The 22,399-nt window shown below is 38.6% G+C and overlaps 2 protein-coding genes across 11 annotated transcripts in view; both read right to left on the reverse strand.

The window, feature by feature from the left end:
- The window catches only part of LOC106083760 (uncharacterized), a 175,151-nt gene extending 153,143 nt beyond the window's left edge, over nucleotides 1-22,008 (reverse strand). For 8 of the 10 annotated variants that reach the window (XR_009396934.1, XR_009396935.1, XM_059361992.1 and 5 more), the window contains exons 1-7: nucleotides 21,767-22,008; nucleotides 11,567-11,800; nucleotides 11,234-11,492; nucleotides 10,725-10,788; nucleotides 10,033-10,588; nucleotides 2,160-2,302; nucleotides 1,541-2,098 (exon numbers count right to left, since the gene is read on the reverse strand). Coding sequence is in view for 8 of the 10 variants with exons in the window: in XM_059361992.1 (XP_059217975.1) it covers nucleotides 1,541-1,989 (449 nt within the window). In the remaining 2 variants the exon portion in view is untranslated. The remainder of the gene's footprint in view (nucleotides 1-1,540; nucleotides 2,099-2,159; nucleotides 2,303-10,032; nucleotides 10,589-10,724; nucleotides 10,789-11,233; nucleotides 11,493-11,566; nucleotides 11,801-21,766) is intronic. The other 2 variants (XM_059361987.1, XM_059361988.1) reach the window with 2 other exon arrangements.
- Nucleotides 1,992-11,675, reverse strand: LOC131995194 (eukaryotic initiation factor 4A-III-like). The gene is made up of 4 exons (XM_059363407.1): nucleotides 11,612-11,675; nucleotides 10,033-10,588; nucleotides 2,160-2,302; nucleotides 1,992-2,098 (listed from the first exon to the last, which is right to left on the reverse strand). Exons 1-4 carry the CDS (start codon nucleotides 11,673-11,675, stop codon nucleotides 1,992-1,994), a joined length of 870 nt encoding a protein of 289 aa, XP_059219390.1.
- Nucleotides 22,009-22,399: the final 391 nt, after the last annotated feature.

Genomic DNA, 22,399 nt, shown 5'->3' on the forward strand with positions numbered 1-22,399 from the left:
CGGCAGAAGTCACCATCCTGCTATAATCCCAATGACTGCACTTAAATGCATCTTCTGCTGCTTCGAACGTTCGTCCCACATTAACCTCGTTTGAGAGTTACTAATATATAAGGCAATTACATTTCCTTTACATTGTCTTGCTTCATGCTTCTTTGTTGTTGTTCTTGTGGTACAGACCAATCACCAGTAGCAAAGACGCTTGAGGGACTACTCCTCCCGAGCCACGTTGGAGAATTCCCACTGGATCTATTGAAAGCAATCGACACGGTCAGCCAGATTAAACTCTTTAAGGACATCGCCAATACGTCGCTCCAGCCAGGCCTGAAACGCTGGATCGTGAATAATCTGTGTAATCTCCAGTCATTTGTGGAATTTAGGGATAAGAAATCGAAACATCGTAGAGTGAAACAGGGATTCCCCCATGGCGGGGTGATATCTCCGGCACTGTTTAACCTATACCTATCCTCCATTCTACACCCTACAGACGGCATAGACATCGTATCATATGCGGACGGTTGTACGATCATGGTATCAGGCGCCCACGGTAGGTTAAACATCTACCTCATCGAACTTGCCTCTTGAAAGTGGTGGTCGACGGAGTGACAATTCCGACCATCAAGTGTCCCAAAATACCTAGTGTCACATTTGACAGATCTTACAAATTCTCCCCACATGCCATAGCACTTTGCGATAAAGTCAAAAGTAAAAATAAGATCATCAAGTCACTTTCGGCAGCACTTCGGGTGCAGAAAAAGACCACGTACAAAGCAATTGGCCGATTTGTGGTAAGTTGTGCAGTGTGGTCTCGTCACCTCTGTGATACGCAGTCGAATAATATTCACATCTGTTAGGTTACCGCCCTTCCAACTGCGACGGGCTTTCTCCCCAGTTCTCATGTGGACCACCTCCATCAGGAGACAAAGATTCTACCAGTGCGAAGACATAACTACATTCTGTCTAAACAATACCTTTTGGGCTGTTATCGCAGAGAATCTCCAAATCATCATCTTGTGGATAGATATCCACCGTCCACAATCCAGATAGATCTTCATTATTTAGAGCGTGAGGTTCAGCGCTACAAGAGAGAACCTCTAGATCAACGGGCATATCAAGCGGGTCTAGACAACATGCATGCAATTACGATCTGGCAAATGCAGCCGCCCCAATTCCAACAAGCCTCTGTGGAAGGAGGAAGGAAGAAGCACAGGTGCACACGAAACCCGGTGCTTTTTTCCTGCTACTTTTCTAGAGGGAAATACTACAACCATATAAGAACGTTAACAGCACTATGTCTTAACAAGGCAGTTCGCATGAATAGAATAGTTGATTAAATTGACCTAAACATTATTTTTCCTTTTTGACGCTTAGGGGCTTTGACACGGACACGGTCTTTGAGGAAGCTCGACGTTGGTTTCAGAACCATGATTTCTTACGCATATTCTTTCTAGCGTGCGTTGTTGATTTTGATTTCGATAACCGCTTTGTCCCATCCTTATGGGCAATTGTATGTATGTAGGTGTGTACAATAAGTTGCATCTACCTTTTTTCATATAGTTTCAAAGGTGTTTCCAACTGATACTCTGTGGCCACTTCCATGGTTCCGGAAGACATTTCATTGGAAAAAATTACAACCTGCAAATTCACTGGCAGAGAACGAAAAACGTCATTGACTGCATCAAGGCGTGTTTTATTGAATAGCACATTGGCATCGTCCAGCACCAACAGTCGAATTCCTGTTGTTTGCAGTCTCTTCGCTTCAATATGGTGCCAGACAAACTCAGGAGTACCACAAACAATATGTTGATTAGCAAAATTCTCTTTTTGGGCAAGACATTTTTCGACTTCATCGCACACGCAACATTTGACTTCCATGGGGGAACCAAAAGTTCGAATGACATTTTCTAACTCTATGGCCAATCCACGATTGTGCGAGAGGCAAATTATTTGGGTGTTCGGCGAGGATGTATCAACCATATGCAGCACAGACATAGCTATTGTGGTTGTTTTACCGGTGCGACTTTGCAAAAAGCAGTAACATTACGTCCATCAATAATTGGTTTGATACAATATCTCTGGGCAGGCAATGGACTCCGATATCCTAGGAAAAAAGGGACATTTGTTAAGGGGTCACTGGTTAGGGAGTTGAAAATTTAACATACCAATTATTGCAAGGCTTTCAAGAAGTTTTTCTTTAAGTTTCATAGATGCAAATGTGTTGAAGATCTCCACAGATTCGCTGGTTTTAACTGCAGTTTCATTCGTTGACTGGGTGTTCCATGCGGCTGCCAATTGGCTTTCATTGCTTTAAAACAAATAGGCAATATTTTATTATTTTCAAAGATTTAAAAATCGAACAGAACCGGATTTTTAAGATAGATAGTTGTGTATTATTGTTGTCTTTCCATTTGCATTTGATTAAAGAAAAGAAAAGAAGAAATAAAAAGAGGGCAAAGTAGGTAAAACCCAGAACATATCCGATTAGATTAACAAGTTGTTACAATGCGACTTTTGCGACTCAAACTTCGAGGAAAGCTTTGGTCCCTGGTCTACTACAACCAAAATAAAAGATTTAGTTTCCATCGGATGATTCTGGGTTAGTAGTAAATGATAGTATTAGTAGAAGTTGACGAATTAACTGCAACATTTTGGTATTGCTTACAATAAATGTTCTTGCCTTTTTTATACCCACCACCGAAGGATGGGGGTATATATATATATTCATTTCCGACCTCTAAAGAATATATATATTCTTGGTTCTCGTAAAAATCTAAGACAATCTAGCTATGTTCGTCCGTCGGTCTGTCTGCCAAATTGCACATTTTTGCAAACTTCTCACGTATCAATGAGTGCTGTCCGATTCAATTGTAAGCTCAATGATAAGCGACCGCCTTTTTACAGGCCAGTCCGTACGGCGTGCCGCAGTGCGACACCTCTTTAGAGAGAAGTTTTTGCATGGCATATTACCTCACAAATGTTGCCAGAATTAGGAGGGGGGAATTGCAGCAACCACTGTCGTGAGGTGAAGGGAGCTTTCTCATTGGTCATGTGACAGCTACGGACACTGTGTTATTCTTGATAGAATATCCAATGTTCCAGGCAGTATGGATTACACCTTACCTGAGCCGCATCTTGATAAAGAGTACTGTACCACTATACCTCATAGAACCGACTAGAACTACGATACCCCTGGTAACAGATGTTACATAGATCATCTATACGGACGGTTCCAAACTAAACGACCAGATGGGCTTTGGGGTGAACTCTAAACATCTAGAACTGGTCAAATCGAGCGGAGATCCTTGCAATTAAGGAAGTAGGGGAATGGCTAAGATATAATGGCATTACGACGATTGGCATAAATATCTTCTCAGACAGCCAGGCAGCCATTAAATCCGATCTGGATGGTTCAGCGGTAGGAACTAGAAGGCATCTTCCTTCTTCTGTTCCTGTGGTATCACAATGGACGAACATGTATAAGTGAGTCTGATGGCAGACAGCCACTTAAACCTAACCTAACCTAGCTAGGCCCCATATAGAAAGAAACATAAAAAGTGTATGAAACGTAAAAAGCGATATCATACTTTGATGAGCTACAACAGTACGATTTCTCTTTTTTTATTTTATTTAATTTTTTTTTTTTTATTTCGCACATTTTTTTATATTTCTTCCTTTTTGGTTCTCACACTGCTGCAACAACTCACGTAGAAATATTAAAATATTAAAGAAACGAAATAAACAATCAGTACAACGTCAGCGGTTAAGGCGACAGTCGGCACAGAGATGGACTACGATACGATTCTGTTTCAATATAATCCACGTTGTAGGAAGCTTAAGATGTTTGGAAATCATTATTCGAGTAAACGATATGTTTTCAATCAAAAAGGACGAAATATTAGATCAAATAAAACGATTTTTTAAAAATCAAAGTAATCCTTGGCCTCGAGCTTGAAGTTTCAATCGAAATAATCTGATTTCTTAAGTTGCCAATTTTAAAATTCAAATAATTGATTTGAGAAGTTGCATGTCTGAGAGTAGTACTTTTATTGAATTGGGCGAAATCGCTGTATATCTCAATGTAGCCCCCACATGGACTGATCTCCCGATTACAAGTTTTAGGTTCATCAAAGCTGCATTTATTACCCGATTTGGCTGAAGATCCTCGTTATCCTTCCCGAATATGGTTTAAATCGGCCTATATTTTAATACAGCCTGAGACTTTGATCTCTCGGGCCCGACTCTGAAAATAAAATACAAAATGATTTTTTTCTATGAAAGACATTTTTTCCTAATGACAAAATTTCAATGAAATATGTCTAAAGGCAAAAAGGTTGCTCAGGCCCGGGCATCCGCGAAATTATTTTTTCTAAAAGACTGATTTCTTTTCAACCGAAAACATTTTCCTATAGCCCGATATAAAGACAAAATTTTAACCCACTACGCTTGATCCTTGACTCTCTTGTCCAATTTGGATGAAATTTCATATGTTCATAATTTGGAGCGTTTATATTGACGTTGTCATTTTTTTAGTTTCTTTAACAACGATTTTTTTTTTTTTTGAAAAAAAACATCCTTTTTTTAATTCCCTAGGCCACAATGTATTAGCAAAAAAAAAAAAAAAAAATCATGCTCTTAATATTTTATAACCACTACCGACAAAAGGTGGATTTAATTGCATTGAGATAAAATAGCACCTGCTGATTTGTAGCCATAAATTAATTTTTTTAAATAAAAAAACCATCAAATGCACATGGATTCCAGAAATCTCACTCCTAAGAATTTTGAGAAAACTTTTTGTTGGATATTTTTGAATATAAAAAATTGCGGAATTTCGACAAGCCAATTTCCCCCAAAACATGACCCCATATCACGTGATAAATTGTTTTTAACTATTTCTAGTCGTCCACTTTACGCCAATCCCAATTTCATTAGGTTACCTCTTTCTTAGCTAGAGCTGGAATTATTCTAAGACAGCTCCATTCTTAGGTATTTTGCTACCCTTTCGTATTTAATGGGTTAATGATTTATTCTTTAAAGACCGAGTCAACCAGATTTACATTTTAAAATAATTACAATATTTCTTTTTTCCTTGGAATTTCACAATACAGTATTTAAAGCAATTGATACGGTGCTCATAGGGAGGTAGGATCGAAATCTATCCAGTCAATAGTAATCTATCCAAAAAGTAATTGCGGATTTTTTAGCAGAAAGTAAATGCATTTTTAATAAAACTTAGAATGAACTTTAATCAAATATACTTTTTTTACACTTTTTTTCTAAAGCAAGCTAAAAGTAACAGCTGATAACTGACAGAAGAAAAAATGCAATTACAGAGTCACAAGCTGTGGAAAAATTTGTCAACGCCGACTATAAGGAAAATCCGCAATTACTTTTTGGGCAACCCAATAGCAAAAATTTATTAGTTCTGTAGGCTTTGGTCGTGGAGTTGGACACAGTGAAATATTTTTGAAAAAATTCACATTTTGAATTAGTGATTTTCTTCTAAAAAAATGTTTTTTGCAATGAAAAGATGACAGGTACTTAATACCCAGCTTAAGTAAGGAAGTGTGTTAAATCTCTTTGTATTTCGTATTTTTGATTTCTAGTTCTATCACCTTTTCTTATTTTATCTCCAGTTAATCAGGAAAACTTTAGGACTTATAAGGGAATGATGCAAATTATAGCCATATACGGCAATAGTTGGATGCAATCTTTTCCTTCGAAATCGGATTTTCGATCGATTGTAATAAAGTTCGGAGGAGAACAAGGTGAATTATTGAAGGTGGTCTCACGCGAACAGCTGAAAACAGAATTTTAGAATTTATATATATTTTTTTTAGATATTGCTGTATTATTCAATTTTGTCTGGCTGGTACCTTAATATCTATGTAATGAACTATTGTACTTTTCAGGTGCTATAAATAGTTAGTGATAATAGTTTTTTGTCATCACAGTTGAGCGATTTTGGTAGGAATCTTAATATTGGCCATTTCAATTGTCAGAGTTTTAAAGTTAATCGAAATTCTGCAAAAATTAATGAAATACGAAATGTTTTGGAGGGCAATTATTTGGATGTAGTTGGTGTCAGTGAGACTTGGCTTAAACCTTATATGACATGTAATGTTGCCGACATGCCTGGTTATGAATGTCATAGAAGTGATCGCTCTTTATGTATCTAAGAGCATTTGTCATAAAGTGATTTTTACGGGGACCTTATATGGTTCTGTTGAATGTATTTTTTATTAAATTGACATTGAGTGGAGTTAAATATTTAGTGGGTACTGTTTATTTGCCGCATGGTGATATTGGTAATTTTGAAGAGCAAGTATCTGAGTTATGTGTAAGATATGAAAATGTAGTTATTATAATGGGGGATTTTAGCAATAATTTGTACGATATAAGATATAATCTGCGCTATTAAGAAATGTGCGCCAATCTGAATCTTTCTATTGTGCATAATTCAATTCCCACTCACTTTGATGTTTTCCATAAATCAACTTCTCTTATTGATTATTTTTTATTGTCTTCTCCTGAAAGTCTTCGATTTTCTCGTCAGTTTCAATGTCCTGCAATTTCTCACCACTCTTTTATATTTATTTCCTTAAATGTTGAGTGTGTGAATGTAGCTCAAATATATGAATACATTGATGATTTTGGTGCCATATGTAAGTGCTGCTGTTGTCGAAGAATATGTGTCTTCATGTGATTTTTCCGACCTATTCGGGATTTCTGATGTTGATGAACAATTGAGTCTGCTTTATGATAAATTGGCTAAAATTCCTTCGATCTTTCCTGTTCGCAGAAAGAGGTGTTCTTATACTAGAAAAGATGCTTGGTTTGAAGGGCATGAAATCCGATATATTTCTCCAAGGGATATAGCTTGGCGGACTTATCAACGCGATCGTTCTACTGTGAACTGGAAAGTTTATTGCAGATGCCGCAATAAAGCTAAGCGTATTATTAGGAAGGCTAAGTCAATAGCGCATTCAAAACTATTTGATGGCAAGACACCTAAGGAAATGTGGCAGATTCTGGATAAGTAGGGGATTGGGAAAAACAAAGACATTGTTGATGCGAGCGTGGATGATTTGAACAGGACATTTTTGTCATATCAGTTATCGGGAAGCCAGACTTTTCCTACCCTTCCTATCCTAATGGTGATGAGGGTTTTTCATTTCGCGCAGTATCAAGAATTGAATTAATTGATGCGTTTTCGTTAATTAAATCGCGAGCTGTTGGATCTGATGGATTACAGTTAAATTTCTTGAAGATTGTTTTTCCTTTTATAAATGATTTTGTCTTGCACATAGTTAACAACATACTCACAACATCAATACATCCAGCTGTGTGGAAGCGTGCTAAAGTTATACCCATAAGTAAGAATGGTGCGACTGACAGTTACAGGCCCATTCCTATAATGCCCATATTATCGCAAAATGATGGAACATATTACGAAGACTCAAATAAATGAGCATATTTTGAGGGGATCATTATTACATGACCGCCAGTCAGGGTTTAGAAGTGGTCGCGCTCCACGACGTCTGCCCTTATAGGTTTAACTGATAATATTAAAAGGACTATCAGTGGTCATGACAACTGTGTTATGCTGTCCCTTGATATAGAAAAGGCCTTTGACAGACTTGACCATGGAATATTAGTAAGCAAATTGCACTCTTGTTTTGGTTTTTCTAAGTCTGCATGTTTTTTGTTGAAATCTTATCTGTCTGATAGGTTTCAATATGTGAGTTGCAATAAAAGATTTTCGAATTTGTTGGCGGTAAAAAGTGGGGTGCCGCAGGGTTCAGTCCTTGGTCCGTAACTATTTATAATGTATATGAATGATTTGTTTGTTGCTATTGAAAGTTTCTAACTGTTTACCATTTGCTTTTGCTGATGACGTCCAAATTTTATTGAAAAGTTCTTCTGAATTTCCAGAAGTTTTGCAAGGAGTTATTGACTCCAGTATCTCTATATTTATGAAATGGAAATGGAATAAGAAATAGTTCGCCTGTAGTTGTCTGCATAAATAATGTTGTTATTGAGTACGTGGGCAGTCTCAATTGTCTGGGAATGATCTTAGATCATGACCTGAGGTATGACGTACATATCAATTGTGTTATTGCTAAAGTTAAGTACACTTTGCGTAAGCTTTATAATATGGAGCTTAGCCTTTCATTGTCAATGAGGAAGGCATTAGTAAATGCCAATTGTATATTGTGCTGAGATTTATTGTGGTACTGTAGGGTCAGTTATAGGGAAGCTGCGTCTCGTGTTTAACAGAGCAGTAAGATTTGTGTTTCATGTTGGTGTTCGCCAACATGTTACCCCCTTTTGTACTAGATTTTTTGGGTTGCTCCTTTAATGATTTTCTAAGTTTCGTGCTTTGCTATTGCTAGTTTACAAAATATACAAAAATCAGCACCCTGAATGTTTAGTTGAGCTGTTCACTTTTTGCAGATCTGTGAGAAACCCGCAGCTTAGAATACCTACACTTACCCCTTCATTAGAACGATCTTTTCACATCAGAGTGGCTCGGCTTTTTAATTCTTTGCTCTGAACCTAAGACATTTCAACTTTCCCGTATATACATTTCGTACTGAGCTATACTGCTTCTTTAGTCCGGCGTAGTAATTTGATGGATCTTATAAATATAAGAAAAGACTTCCATGCAAATGTTTTCATCTTTTAAACGAGTTTTTGCTGAGCGAGTTAAACGGATAAATTATTATTGTAAAATTTTTGTAAATTTATAAGTTTATTTTTAAAAATTTTTCTATACAATTTTAAATGTTGAAGAAATGTTAACTTCTTATTGTTTTTATTATTAATTATTATTGATAATTTTTTTAATATTGAAAATTAACTGCTTTTGAGTAGTATTTAATTCCTTATAGATTTTTTTAAGAGAAGTTTTAATGTTAACTTTTATTATATGTACTATAAATTATTTTTGGTAATATTAGTTAAATTTATGAGATTAACTATTTTTGAGTAGTATTTAATTCCTGATTTATTTTTAAGAAAACTTTAATGAATTGTTAATTTTGTAGTGTTTTAGTCATATATGGTCTAACGACTTGACTAATAAATGAGCAAATTAAATAAAATGTCATTTCTGTGTTTACATTCTCAGCAAACTTCCCCATTTTTTTGCACCATCTCTTTGTTTGAGTTTCTCTTTCTCTCATTTAACTGGCACACGTACGCAAACGAGGGCAAGTTTCTTTGGTTGTGTTGAGCATAATGCCAATTTTGAAATGACATCTTGATGACGAGATGACGGATTGCCACCATATGATTTGTCGTAGATCGTAGCTCGTCGTAAATATTGGTCAAAATAAATATTTTTTTTAAATATTCCTTAATTTTTTTTAAATTTATTTGCATAAATAAAAGTCATTTAAAACTAATTGACCGACACAAATAATAACCTATTGAAATCATAAAACCAGTTTGAGATCTAATTAAAATTAGCCCAAAAGAACAAATTTCGCCGAAACTATCACTATAAGATATTCGCAAAGACAAGCACATTTTGAAGGCTTTGAAAGATTAGAATCGGCCTGAAAATAGTGTGTTGGCAAGCCGTACAAAATTCAGCTCTGTCTTTAACCACATGTCACCGCCGATGGGCCGATGGGGCAATTCCTGCACCCAGTCGCGGCGATAATATTCAAGAAAAATTTGAGATATCTTTACCAATTTCACAGTTTCACAGTAGAAATTTTGGCAATTTTCGATTTTGAAAAAATGTGGGGTGGTTCCCCCCCCCCCAAAATACAATCCTTGCTACGTCCCTGGCGTCTATGGTATTGAACTCCTATGACTCTTTTTTTCCAAATTTTGCTGACATTTTGAATAGTGAACTGTGGCGAGTAGGTTCAGAATCGTGCATTTTCACTAGATATTAACGAAATGTCGTATATATATATATATACCCGAGGTGGTGAGTATCGGAAGTACGGCCCGGCCGAACTTAATGCATTTTTACTTTTTGGCCTTTTGGCCCTCAGCTGCATACCCTCAGTTACATACCTCTTGGGTAAGATCCAATCTGCCGAGTTTCTCACGTATATACGAGCGACTTCAATGGATACCAAAGACATTCTACTTGAAATCATTACAATCTGAACGGTGGGTGGCAAATGGTTAAATATAATGTCCAAATCTCCGATGATGCCCCCTCTCAACAACAAATGGGCGTCGTCAAGCACAAATGTTCGAATACTAGACGTTCGTATAATTTTCCTTTCGATCATATCCAAAACACGTCCAGGAGTACCACAAACAATAAATCTCTCCTTAGGTAAGGGTCTACAGGCAATAGTGGTACCACCAATGCAAAGAAAGCAATTTACATTCATATCGATACTCAGGGACATAAGTAAACATTTGCATTTAGTGGCTTCTTCGCGTGTATGGGATAGATATAGAACCTGAGTTTCCTCGCACGATGTATCAATCGTCTGTAGAATAGAGATCGCAGCTGTGGTCGTTTTACCGGATTGGGGTCCAGACACAATGACAACATTGCCACCCTCGATAATGAATGGCACCCCATAACATTGGACAGCCTTTGGAATCTCAAATCCTGTAAAAAGAAAATTATTTCCAATCAATATTGCCCCATTTGCAAGTAATTAACAGTGCTACTTTCCATTTGAAGCAATGCATTTTAGTATTTTCTCATTTAGCTTCATAGCTTCAAATGTATTTACAACACTGACAGACTTGTTTGTCACGAAGTTCCTTTCATCATCTTGGCTGGCTTCTTGAGACTCATCAGTCGTACTTAAAGGAGAAAAGGCGTTAATATATGGCAAATTGGCAAATAATACAACAACAATTAACAAAATTGTAATGATCAATTGGTATTGGCAAAGCCAACAGAACGACGACAAATTTGGAGGAAATACTAAATTATGTCACTATAAATACAATATTATTTTAACTGATGCAATTATAATGACTTAAAAAAAGCATCGCCGATGTTTGTATGTTCGAACAGTTGTTAAACATGCTGAATATTGTGATCGTTAATCGGCCGCTTATGGCTTATTATACAATAATTGCATAATAAACAAACGGACACTTGGCCCATAATTTGCAAATCAGCATAACTTATCATCAAGTTTCAAATTGTACCGATTGCTATATGTGTTTATTGTATATAAAAATTGTAGTCTACTCCAAAGTGCCTTTCACTAGAGTAAAAGTTTTTGTCCAAATGTATTACCTGGCATCCAAAAATTTTACGGGATATCTTGAAGAATATTTGGTAGCTATTCCAACATCAATAACTTGATTGGAAATCATTAAAACTTGGGTATCTGCAGGCAAATATTTACATACGCAGTCAACTAGTGGGCTAATTCCCCTCTTAATAAAGCTCATGACGTCGTCCATGATCATCAAATGTATTCCTGTAGTGCGCAATTCATTTCTGTTTATCATTTCCAATATGCTTTCAGGTGTGCCACACATGATTGTTTCTCCTCAAAAAAAAAAAAATGTTTAAATGGTTAAAAAAAAACTTTTTGTTAATCAGTGTTTTAAATTTAACACTCACTGTTTATAGAGATTCCTAATTTCTGAATTACATTTTGCAACTTACGCGACAATTTGTCAGACGATGAGAGATATAATACTTGAGTTTCCATACGAGCTACATCAACCATTTGCAGGGCAGAAATTGCAATTGTGCTTGGAGAACTTGCTATTGGTAGATTTTGGAGTATGACATTACATCCTTCCGCAATATGCTTGATACAAAGACGTTGCCAAATGAGTCGAAACTTATAACCTAAATAAAAACAAAGTAAATAATTTATATTGCTCTTATATCAAAGATACACTGAAACTTGGCTACAAAAGATAGAGAATTTCAACTGAGACATCTCAACTGAGATGGTCTGAACCATAATCGGCACGCATGTGAGTGAGTGTTGTATTAGACCTGTAATACAACACTCAGCACCAAATGTCGACGATGGTCTTTAATTGAACTAGTTGATGTTGATGTTGTTGTTGTTGTTGTATGCCCTTGCTCATGAAGGACTCCATCGGGTACGTACAACCGGCTGCCATGGGATTGTACCAGTGTTCAATTAAAGTGGCAGCTATATCAACTTGTTTATTCGACACAAATTTCGGAAACTGTATAATGTCACGGAATGTATAAAGTATTCGCTGTTCTCGTTTGAAATCAATATCTTTTATTTTTTATTTCCATTTTGTACTGCAAAGCAAACAAGGCCCATTACACCAATAAACCTTATAAAATTAAGCCTGAATTGTAAAACTCAAGTTCGTGTTATATTGTAGATTCATACAAACAATTAGGATGAATTCAAGTTTTTGGCTCCCCAGTCATCACAAAACAAACAGAGGGTATAGAAAAGTATTAAGCTGGAGAAATCAAATACTAAGCCTTGGTTTAATTACACTATTAGGAATTTTATTATGTAAGAGGGATCTAGCCTACTCCAGGTGGAATCGCTTTAAAGCGCCTGAACTTGATGAGGAATACCGCATGGCAAGAAAAAAAGCTAATGCACTCATTACCCTCCTCAGTTGCCCCTAATATACTGGTGGTCCCAAACTGGAAAATTTGTAACATGTCACAGGACATATCATCAGGGGCAGGGAATGTCATAACTTATGACTCTTAAGTATTTTTTAAAAAGTCGCTTAGGTTAGGTTGAAAAGAGGGTGCAGATATTAATCCGCCCATGCCACTATGGACATACACCTAAGCCAGAAATTGGCTTGTTGTGCGCTCCAAAAACTATAAAGTAACCTCTAAAAAGAAAATTTTAAGTTAGGTATTCCGTGCGACTTACATTATCGCTAATTGTCTTCAATACCACTCCCATAAGTTGGTTCATGTATGGTATTGTGTCTCCACCTAAGTGCCGGTATCTGTTAGACGCGAAAGCCGGGCAATGACAAAGGAAATGATCCAACGTTTCATCATCTTCCCCGCATGCCCTACACATGCTATGTGTCCCGTTATCTTCTTGCTTTGTCTTCTCACGATCTGGATCGCCCCATAGGATTTTCGCGTTCCTACCGACCGTTTCGCTGTTCCACAATGTTGCATGCGCATTCGTCGCACACACCCTTGACTCGGACTGCGTCGACCCAGCAGTGCCTCGCACTCGACTTCAAGGTTAATCTCAGGTATCCGATCGGAAACCTCTTCCTTTCCTTCCAGGTTTCCTATCGTCGCCTCGATTATACCGCGATGGTATGAGCTGCTCCCATCCGCAATCCATTCTCCCATCGCCTGAAGTCTCATAGCCGCAGTGGCTGCCTCACACTTAATCTGTATGTCGATGGGTCGGATATCTAGAATAGTCTCCAGTGCCCTAGTGGGGGTGGTCCTCATCGCTCCGCCTATGCCTATGTTCTCTGAACCTGTTGTATGGTCCTTATGTTGCACTTTTTCTCCAAAACAGTCCACCAAACTACGGAGGCGTCAGTAAGAATTGGTCTAATCACGCTCCTGTAGAGCCAGTGGACTATCCTCGGATTCATGCCCCATTCCGAGCCTACGGCCCGTCTACATAGTGCCAAATATCTGTGAGCCTTCTCTGTACGTTTCTGAATGTGACACTTCCAATTCAGTTTCCTGTCCAAGATCACACCTAAGTATTTGACCATGTCAGATATCGAAATCGTCTTATTGAGGAAACGTGGTGTATTAAATTGGCCCACCTTCGTCTTCCTCGTGAACAGGCATATTTCAGTCTTCTCTGGGTTAACATTGATGCCTCTGTGTCTAGCTTAGTCACATGCCATATGCAAGACCCTTTCGGCACTCCTGCATAGCTCGTCCGGATGCTTACCCCTTAGAAGTAATATAACAACGTCTGCGTAGCAGACGTGTTCAAATCCCTCCTCAGTGAGCATACATAATAGGTCACTTATGGTGGTCACCCATAGGAGTGGCGATAAAATGCCACCCCTGTGGCGTGCCCTCTGCCACTTTCTCCCTTATATTTATGCCATGGGACACACAATTTATCCACCTGTTCCTTAGTATATGGGTTATGGTTCCTTAGCATATGGAGCTAATGGATCTACTTTTATTTTTGTTTTATTATTTTCAAAAATTCTTTTTAATAATTTTTTAGGTTTATTTCCCTATATTTTTACTAGCACTAGTCATTTAACTTTAACTTTAACTTTAACATTAGCCTTTATCTTTATGACTATGTTTCATATTATTTGGATGAATTAATAACACTCAACATATATTTATTTGCTCATTTAGTTCCTCAGGGAACTTCAGCAATTCTTATACCATTTATAGTATGTATTGAAACTATTAGAAATATTGTTCGACCAGGAATATAATCGCTGGACACTTATTATTTACATTATTAGGATATACAGGTTCTTCATTATCAACTACTTTATTAGGATTCTTATTAATTACTCAAATTGCATTATTAGTTTTAGAATCAGATGTAGCTATAATTCAATCTTATGTATTTGCTGTTTTAAGAACATTATATTCTGGAGAAGTAAACTAATGTCAACCCCCTCAAATCACCCATTCCATTTAGTAGATTATAGCCCATGACCATTAACTGCTTCAATTGGTGCAATAACTGCAGTTGTAGGATTAGTAAAATGATTCCATCAACAAATAATAGCAATCCCATGGCAGTCGGTTGTACGTGCCGGATTGACCCGATGGAGTTCTCCAACGGCAAGGGCTGCGCCGCCTCGGTGTACAACACACTGCTACAACAACAACAACAACATGTTCCTTAGCATATGGTTTATCCAGTCTCTAAGGACCGGGTCCACCCGGTACTGGTCTAAGGATTGGATAAATGTGTCGGTCTGCACATTGTAAAAAGCCCCCTCAATGGCAATGCATATCGCCAATGTGTACGTTTTGGCACCGAAGTCTTCTTCTATTTTATGCATAACCACGGTGTCTCTGTACATGTCCTCCGTTGTCTCTGTTCTCACTCCCATGTCGTCTACGAAAGTTTCAGTTTGGACATGGGTTTTTAAGAGAGAGGTGGCGTCATTAACGCTATCGCAGAAAAGCATCCAGGAGGCACTTTTTGCCGCTATGGTAATCTTATTGTATTCCTTGAGCCGTGTGTAATACACATCCAAATAAACTTGCGCTTTTTTACGACGTACTCTGTTAAAAAGTCTGCGGAACTCTTTCCCAATATTGCGAATCTTCCCGGCCATCCAGGACTATCTTCGAAGGACCCCACCAGTGCAGTCGTAATCCTGTTGACATTTTCGTCAATGTCTTCTATGCCCAATTAAATTATCTTGCCAAAGAAGCCTTCCGAATTTTGTCCAGTGTGTTTTCAACTTATTCCGAAAGCTTATCGAATTCGGCGCTGGCCGTGCTATTTTAAACCTAATGCAGCGATGGTTAGAGAAAGAGTGTTCCATGGAGACCCTCCAATCCTGAACCCCATCAATTAGATTTTCCGAACATATCGTCACATCTAATACCTCCTCCCTAATCCTATTAACAAAGGTAGCGGTGTTACCAATATTAAGTGTTATTTGGTCGTTAGTATTCAAGAACTCTGGCAGGGCTTGGCCCCGCTTATTAGTGTTGGTGCTACCCAACGAAATGTGGCAAGAGTTCGCATCGCACCCTATTAGTACCTCGTTTCCTGTCTGTCTTGCTTTCCCCACAAGCCGTTGCAGCTCCCACGTCGGAGCTGCAACGGCTTGAAATGTCAGTTCTATCCCGTCCAGCATCCTGCACTTTCGTCCGGTTACACTGCCGGTACATACTCCTCTGTCTACTTCGTCGTGCACCGGATCGCTTTCTCGGTCTGCTTATGAGCTTAGCAAAGCCATCGCTCACTTCTGCCGTCATCTCGATGACCTCATCTCCCGATTCGGCTGCGAAGACTGTTTCATTGACACAGTCGCTGTCTGAATCCGAGTCAGAAACACCACCTTTACTTAGAGGCTGGGGACGAACTATGCATCCCTCTGCTTTATCCGTCTCTTCCTCATTAATTAGTCTGACGACTAGTTGTGCGCTTGAAGCATTACTTTTGAATACAGATAATAGGTAGTACCTATTCCGAGATACGGATATATATATATTTTTTTTTTCTTTGAGGAACGAAATAAAAACACGTCCGCTTCACTCAAAGGCTACAAAAGTCTCTTAATTATTGTTAAAAATTGCTTATCCGTTAAATATATTTGCTAACTAATGCAATCTCTCTTAAAAATACTTGCAAAATATACTCATCCTTTCCAAAGTGTCCCAGGACCTATCCCACGTTGTTAGAATGGTGGCACATCGTCACCTCGAGCGACAAACCTTTATAGGGACCGGTGGAGGGTTATAAACTATATCGGAATTGGAAAATTCAAGGCAATTTGTAACTGCGGCAAACTGGCAAACTAATTACCATGCAGATATAAACGAATTGAATGAAACTTTTGTTAATATTCCTACCTTTTATATAGACTCGACTATTTAGCAAGACACTAGTAAGCTCCCGGAAAGCACAAATGTCGATTGCAATTTTGAGTTTAGATGTGTATCGTACGACCAAGTTTTACATAGTCTTAGATCAGTCAAGTCAAATGCTATCGGTCTTGAAAACATTGACCCAAGATTCATTAGAATACTTCTTCCTTACCTTCTACCTTATTTTACTCATCTCTTTTATTCAATTCGAATCTCTAGTGCATATCCGACCATTTGGAAAAGATCAAAGATAATCCTAATCCCTAAGTGGAATAGGGATTTCCGTTCGATTTCTATATTTTGTTACCTCTCCAAAGTTTTCGATAGCATTTTGCATAAACAAATGTCGGAATATCTCCAACATGAATCCTTGTTGTCCGATAGACAATCCGGGGTTCGTGTCCATCATAGTTGCGTTAGGGCATTATTTAAAGTTTCGGAATCAATTAGAAGTGAATTGCCGTTGGCGATGTTAGTTTTCTCGTCCTACCACATCATTCAAAGGCTTTCGACTCGGTTGATCATCATAACTTATGATCATCATATGAAACTCAGAAGATTTTTCAATTTCAGCGCTACTTCTATCAAATTGGTTGAATCATACCTTAGTAATCGGCAACAGTCAGTGTATGTATGGGATTCACTATCAGAGCCAATTCTATTGTCCAAGGGAGTTCCACAAGGCTCAATAATTGGTCTGCTCCTTTTTCCACTCCACGCAAACGATTTTCCTACACAGCGGATGATGGTCAGTTATTCCTTTGCGGCTCTATTAATAATATTAGTGAATGCGTTGCAAAACTCAACGAGGACCTGTCCTGTGTCTATAAGTGGACAAAAGTAAATGGTTTATTTCTAAACACCCAGAAATCTAAAGATTTAGTTTACGAGACCTGGATATCACTATAAATCAACAGAAATTCGATATTGTGTCTGGTGCTAAGAATTTAGGTGTGATTTTTAACAGTTCATTAACTTGGTCAAATCACATAAATGATGTAGCCGGGCAGACATATGCAAAGCTGCGTGCACTGTCCCATTCCCCCCCAATTCGCATTCTGTTAGCAAACACATTTCTAATTCCAGGTCTGATCTATGGGCGTGAACTTTTTGCAAACTGCGTTTCACTTAGCCAAAGAAAATCAAATGTATTATTCAACAGCATTATTAGGTATGTCTATGGTATAAGAAGATCTCAACATACAATATTTCTTACTTGGCTACTTCCCTTCATGGTTGCAGCTTCGACAATCTACCAAGAACTCGAACTAGACACATTCTCCCCACATGCCACAGCAATTTGCGATAAAGTCAAAAGTAGAAACAATGTCCTCAAGTCACTTGCCGGCAGCACTTGGGTGCAGACAGAGAAACCCTGTTGACCACGTACAAAACAATTGTCTGGTCTGTGGTAAGATATGCAGCGCCACTGTGGTCTCGGCAGCTCTGTGACATGCAGTGGAATAATATCTGTCTGATCTGTCAGAATGCCGCCCTCCGAACTGCGACGGGCTGTCTCCTTAGTTCTCATGTGGACCACCTCCATCAGGAGACAAAGATCCTACCAGCGCAAAGACATAACTACGTGCTGTCTAAAGGCTCCATTACACGGCATGTAGTTGTCTTATGACATGTCAAATTTAGCACATGTTGAGTTGTAAATGTCGTGTGATACAAACGAAACTAACATATGAAAATCACTTTTCAAAATAGCATATGTAATTTGTTTCGATTAGAGCGTGCTCTATTCCTTCTGACAAAAAAAATAAAGAAATTAGCGGTTTTTGTTGTCAGTCGAATGAAATCAAGCCCAAATTAAATTGTTTTCACAAATTTATGATTTAAACAGCTTTCTCATAACTTGAACAAAAATCAGCTTTTGCTCAAATTTTTAGGCTATGTCATACGAAAACAATAACATCAGGTGTGATAGCAAAAGAAACGAGACAAGACGGAATGTGCCAACTGCAGAGAATAAGTCTTCTCCCCATCGCATACAAGATACTCTCGATGACCGTACTGTGGGAAAGATTAAAACTTAATGTCAATGCGATAATCGGGCCCTATCAATGCGACTTTAGACCTGGTGAATCCATCCTCGACCAGATACTGCGCCAAAAGACCCGAGAAAGACAAATCAACACCTACCACCTCTTTGTTGACTACAAAGCCGTCTTCGATACTTCTTTACGTACAAAGTTATCTCAATCCATGTCTGCGTTTGGTATCCCTGCAAAATTATTGTAATAAGACTCTGCAGGATGAGAACCATTTAATACCAAACGAGATTTCAGACAAGGAGACAGCCTATCGTGTGATCTCTTTAATATCCTGTTGGAGAAGAATATACGAGATGCAGATGTGAATAGATATGGCACACCGGAAGTAGTAACTGCAGCCTTTGAAAGAATCGAAAGAGAGTCAGTGGAAATGGGTTTGGCGGTAAATGGAGATAAGACCTAATGGATGGTTCCAACTCCCAAAAAGCCTTGCACAACCGAGCAGATAAAGAAAATGGAGAAAGTTGGGAACCACAACTTTGAGACAGAAACGAATGACACCAGTTTTGAGATTAAGCGAAGAATAATACTGGCAAACAGATGCTACTTTGGACAAAGTAAGCCGTTTAGAAACAAGGCCACCTATACAAGACACTGGTACTACCCGTGCTTTTATATGGTTCTGAAGCATGAGAAGTTGTGAAAGTAATGGAGAATATAGGCGACGTATGAACCACAAGTTGTATGAGCTGGATGACGACGATAGCAAAGTTACACGCATCAAATTACAACGGCTGCGTTGGCTAGGTCATGTTGTCATAATGGGTGAAGAAGCTCCAGCAAAGAAGTCTTTGAAGGTAAACACGGTGGTTCACGCAAACCGGGAAGACCAAAAGCCCGATGGAAAGATCAAGTTGTGGGAGACACCTCGAAACTTGGTGTCAGAGATTTGAGAATAAGCGCAGAAGATCGAGGCGCTTGGAACGCTATTCTATGTTCGGCTAGTGGAACAAATATTCTGTCATAGCCAATTAAAGTAAAGTAAGTAAAGTGCAGCAATAAATGGATAAAGGAAATGTGTGATATGATATTTATGAAAAGATTATGAATTTTGAGGTGATTAAATCTGTCTAGTCTAGATATGCATACCATTTGATTTCGTAATTTTAATACTAAATTCTTGCACCAACTTCTAATGGCCATATGGTATGATGTGTATGTGTTATACAAATTGGATTGGGATGCCATTAACTCCTACAGACTTTGACCTGACCTTGCTCATAGCTTCAAAAAGTTCAAGCTCATTCACAGAGCGAAATGAGAAAGATGAATTTGAGTTGAAAACTTCTGAAATGAAAATACGTCGCCTGAAGAATTATTAGTAGCATAGAAATCATTAACAGTATCAACATCTAAATCAATCAATCCCTACATTCACCACCAACACATCTGGAGCTCCGAAGACATCTTCACAAGCCAGCAAAAAAAGCTTTCTCTTTGCTTTATGCATTACAGACTTATCCATATTACAATGTTTACAGTAATTTGTCCAATATTGGTCAGAGCGATCCAACTGGAAAGCAGAAAAGGATAGATCACAAAGCAACCTAGCAAGCCTAATTTCATTAGAATCAATCCAGTTGTCAGTATTGCCAAGCCTTTTCCTAACCACAAGTACACAAGAGAACAGAATATAAACAAGTTAAACCGTGCTATGTTCGGCCGGGACAAACCTTATATAGCTGTTAGAAGTCATAGAAAAACACCACCTACAAAATTTTAACCAAATCGTGTAATAATGTAATTATTTTCCAGTGGCGTCATTAATGTCTTGGCTGCACCTGAAATTTCGCTACAGGTGCATACTCAGCTCAAGCAGAAAAATGTTTTTTTTTCTGCTTCAGCAGTGGTAATCGCAGACGAACGTGATTGGATTCGTTCGTAGACGGGATGACAGCTCCTCAGTCACGTTTGGCGACTTAACCGTGACTGATCCGAAGAGATGCGCCACACTGTTCAACAGGCATCCCAAGAGTGACAGGGCAAGGAGGAGCCATTCCCCATATCCGTGGTATCTGAGCCGATGCACAGCCATCACAATTTACCGTATGCAAAGTTACAAATGTCATCCGTGGCGCCAAATCATCTAAGACGTTGGGCCCCGTCGGAATCTCTACACTGATGCTGAAGAATCTGAATTTACCTGGAATGAGTTCCTTACTAATGTCCTTAACTTGTCTTTGAACACTCTTATAGTTGCCGATGTCTGGAAAATGGACTGCTACTGAAGCCTGGAAAGGACCTGAGTTTGGGGAGTCGTACAGACCGATCCCCTTTCTCTCACCAGTAGCAAAGACGCTTGATGCATTACTCCTCCCGAGTCTCGTTGTAGAATTTCCACTCGCCGAGCATCAACATGGATTTCGAAGACTGCATAGCACAACAACTGCTTTGCATGCCATCGCCGCACACATTTTCCGAGGCTTCAATCAGCCCAGGCCATATGATAGGACGATCCTCGTGGCTCTGGACCTATCGAAGGCATTCGACACGGTCAGCCATGCTAAACTATTAGAGGTCATCACCATCACGTCCCGTGATATCTCCACCCCCTTCAGATGGCATAGAGATCGTATCATATGCGGACGATTGTACGACCATGGCATCAGACCCCCACCCATTGTTTACATCTGCGATAGGTTGAACGTCTACCTCAGGGAACTTGCCTCACATTACTCTGCAAGAAATCTGATAATATCTGCCACATTGTTCACTACAAATACGCGTGGGGTGAATGCCGAGCTGACTGCGATGGTCTATGGAAAAATGATTCCGACCATCAAGTGTCCCAAAATACTTAGCGTCACATTTGACAGCTTTTACACATTCTCTCCACATCCCACAGCAATTTGCGATAAAGTCAAAAGTAGAAACCTTGTTGACCACGTACAAAGCAATTAGCCGGTCTGTGGTAAGTTATGCAGCGCCAGTGTGGTCTCGTTAGCTTTGCGCCATGCAGTGGAATAATATTCAGGTTTGACAGAATGACGCCCTCCTAACTGCGACGGGCTGTCTCCTTAGTTCTCATGTGGACCACCTCCATCAGGAGACAAAAATCCTACCAGTGTGAAGACATAACTACATGCTGTCTAAACAATTTCTTTCGGGCTGCTTTCGTAGAGACCATCCAAATCATATTCTTGTGGATAGATATCCATATAAATATATATACATATATGTATATAAAATAACACATTTTAAAACATTAAAAACACGTAGTCACCACGTTTGATTACGCCTTCGAGCAAATCCTCCCTGAGGTTTAACTCAATCACAGATTTTATTACGTTGGATGCCATCACACTTCTCAAAGACAGCTCACTGGTATCGCAGTTTCTTGAGTTTATGAGTAAATAGATCGACAATGAAGCTGTTTAATTTGAACGATTTTATTACTGGTCCACTTGTATTTATTGTAGAACTCTCCAAGCGTACTTCCCCAGTTTCATTGAAATGCTGCGATGATTGAGGCTGTGTGTCGAATTAGGGATTCCAAAGTCGAATTTCGACTACACGATTAGTCAAAGTCGACTTTCAATGATTAAAAAGTCGAATAATCGATTTTGAAGACGAAAAGATATCTGCACAGAGATATTTGTCTAAAATTTTGCAAGCGACATTTTCTCAGCATGGTAAAATTATATTCCAATCCGTGGACGAATCGAACAATATAAGGGTACATTTCACAAATAGAGATTTTTGCACCGAATTCGGCGAAGTCTAGATGAAATTTAGAATAGATAGACTCCGATTTTGTGCAGGATTCACTAATAGAAGGTTAGGTCACATGTGAAACATAAAGTGGATAGGCCCCATGAACATCATTAAGGATGTCAAATCTGCCGATTGAAAATGT

This window comes from Stomoxys calcitrans, chromosome 2 (genome assembly GCF_963082655.1).
Source record: "Stomoxys calcitrans chromosome 2, idStoCalc2.1, whole genome shotgun sequence".
Lineage (NCBI taxonomy): Eukaryota > Metazoa > Arthropoda > Insecta > Diptera > Muscidae > Stomoxys > Stomoxys calcitrans.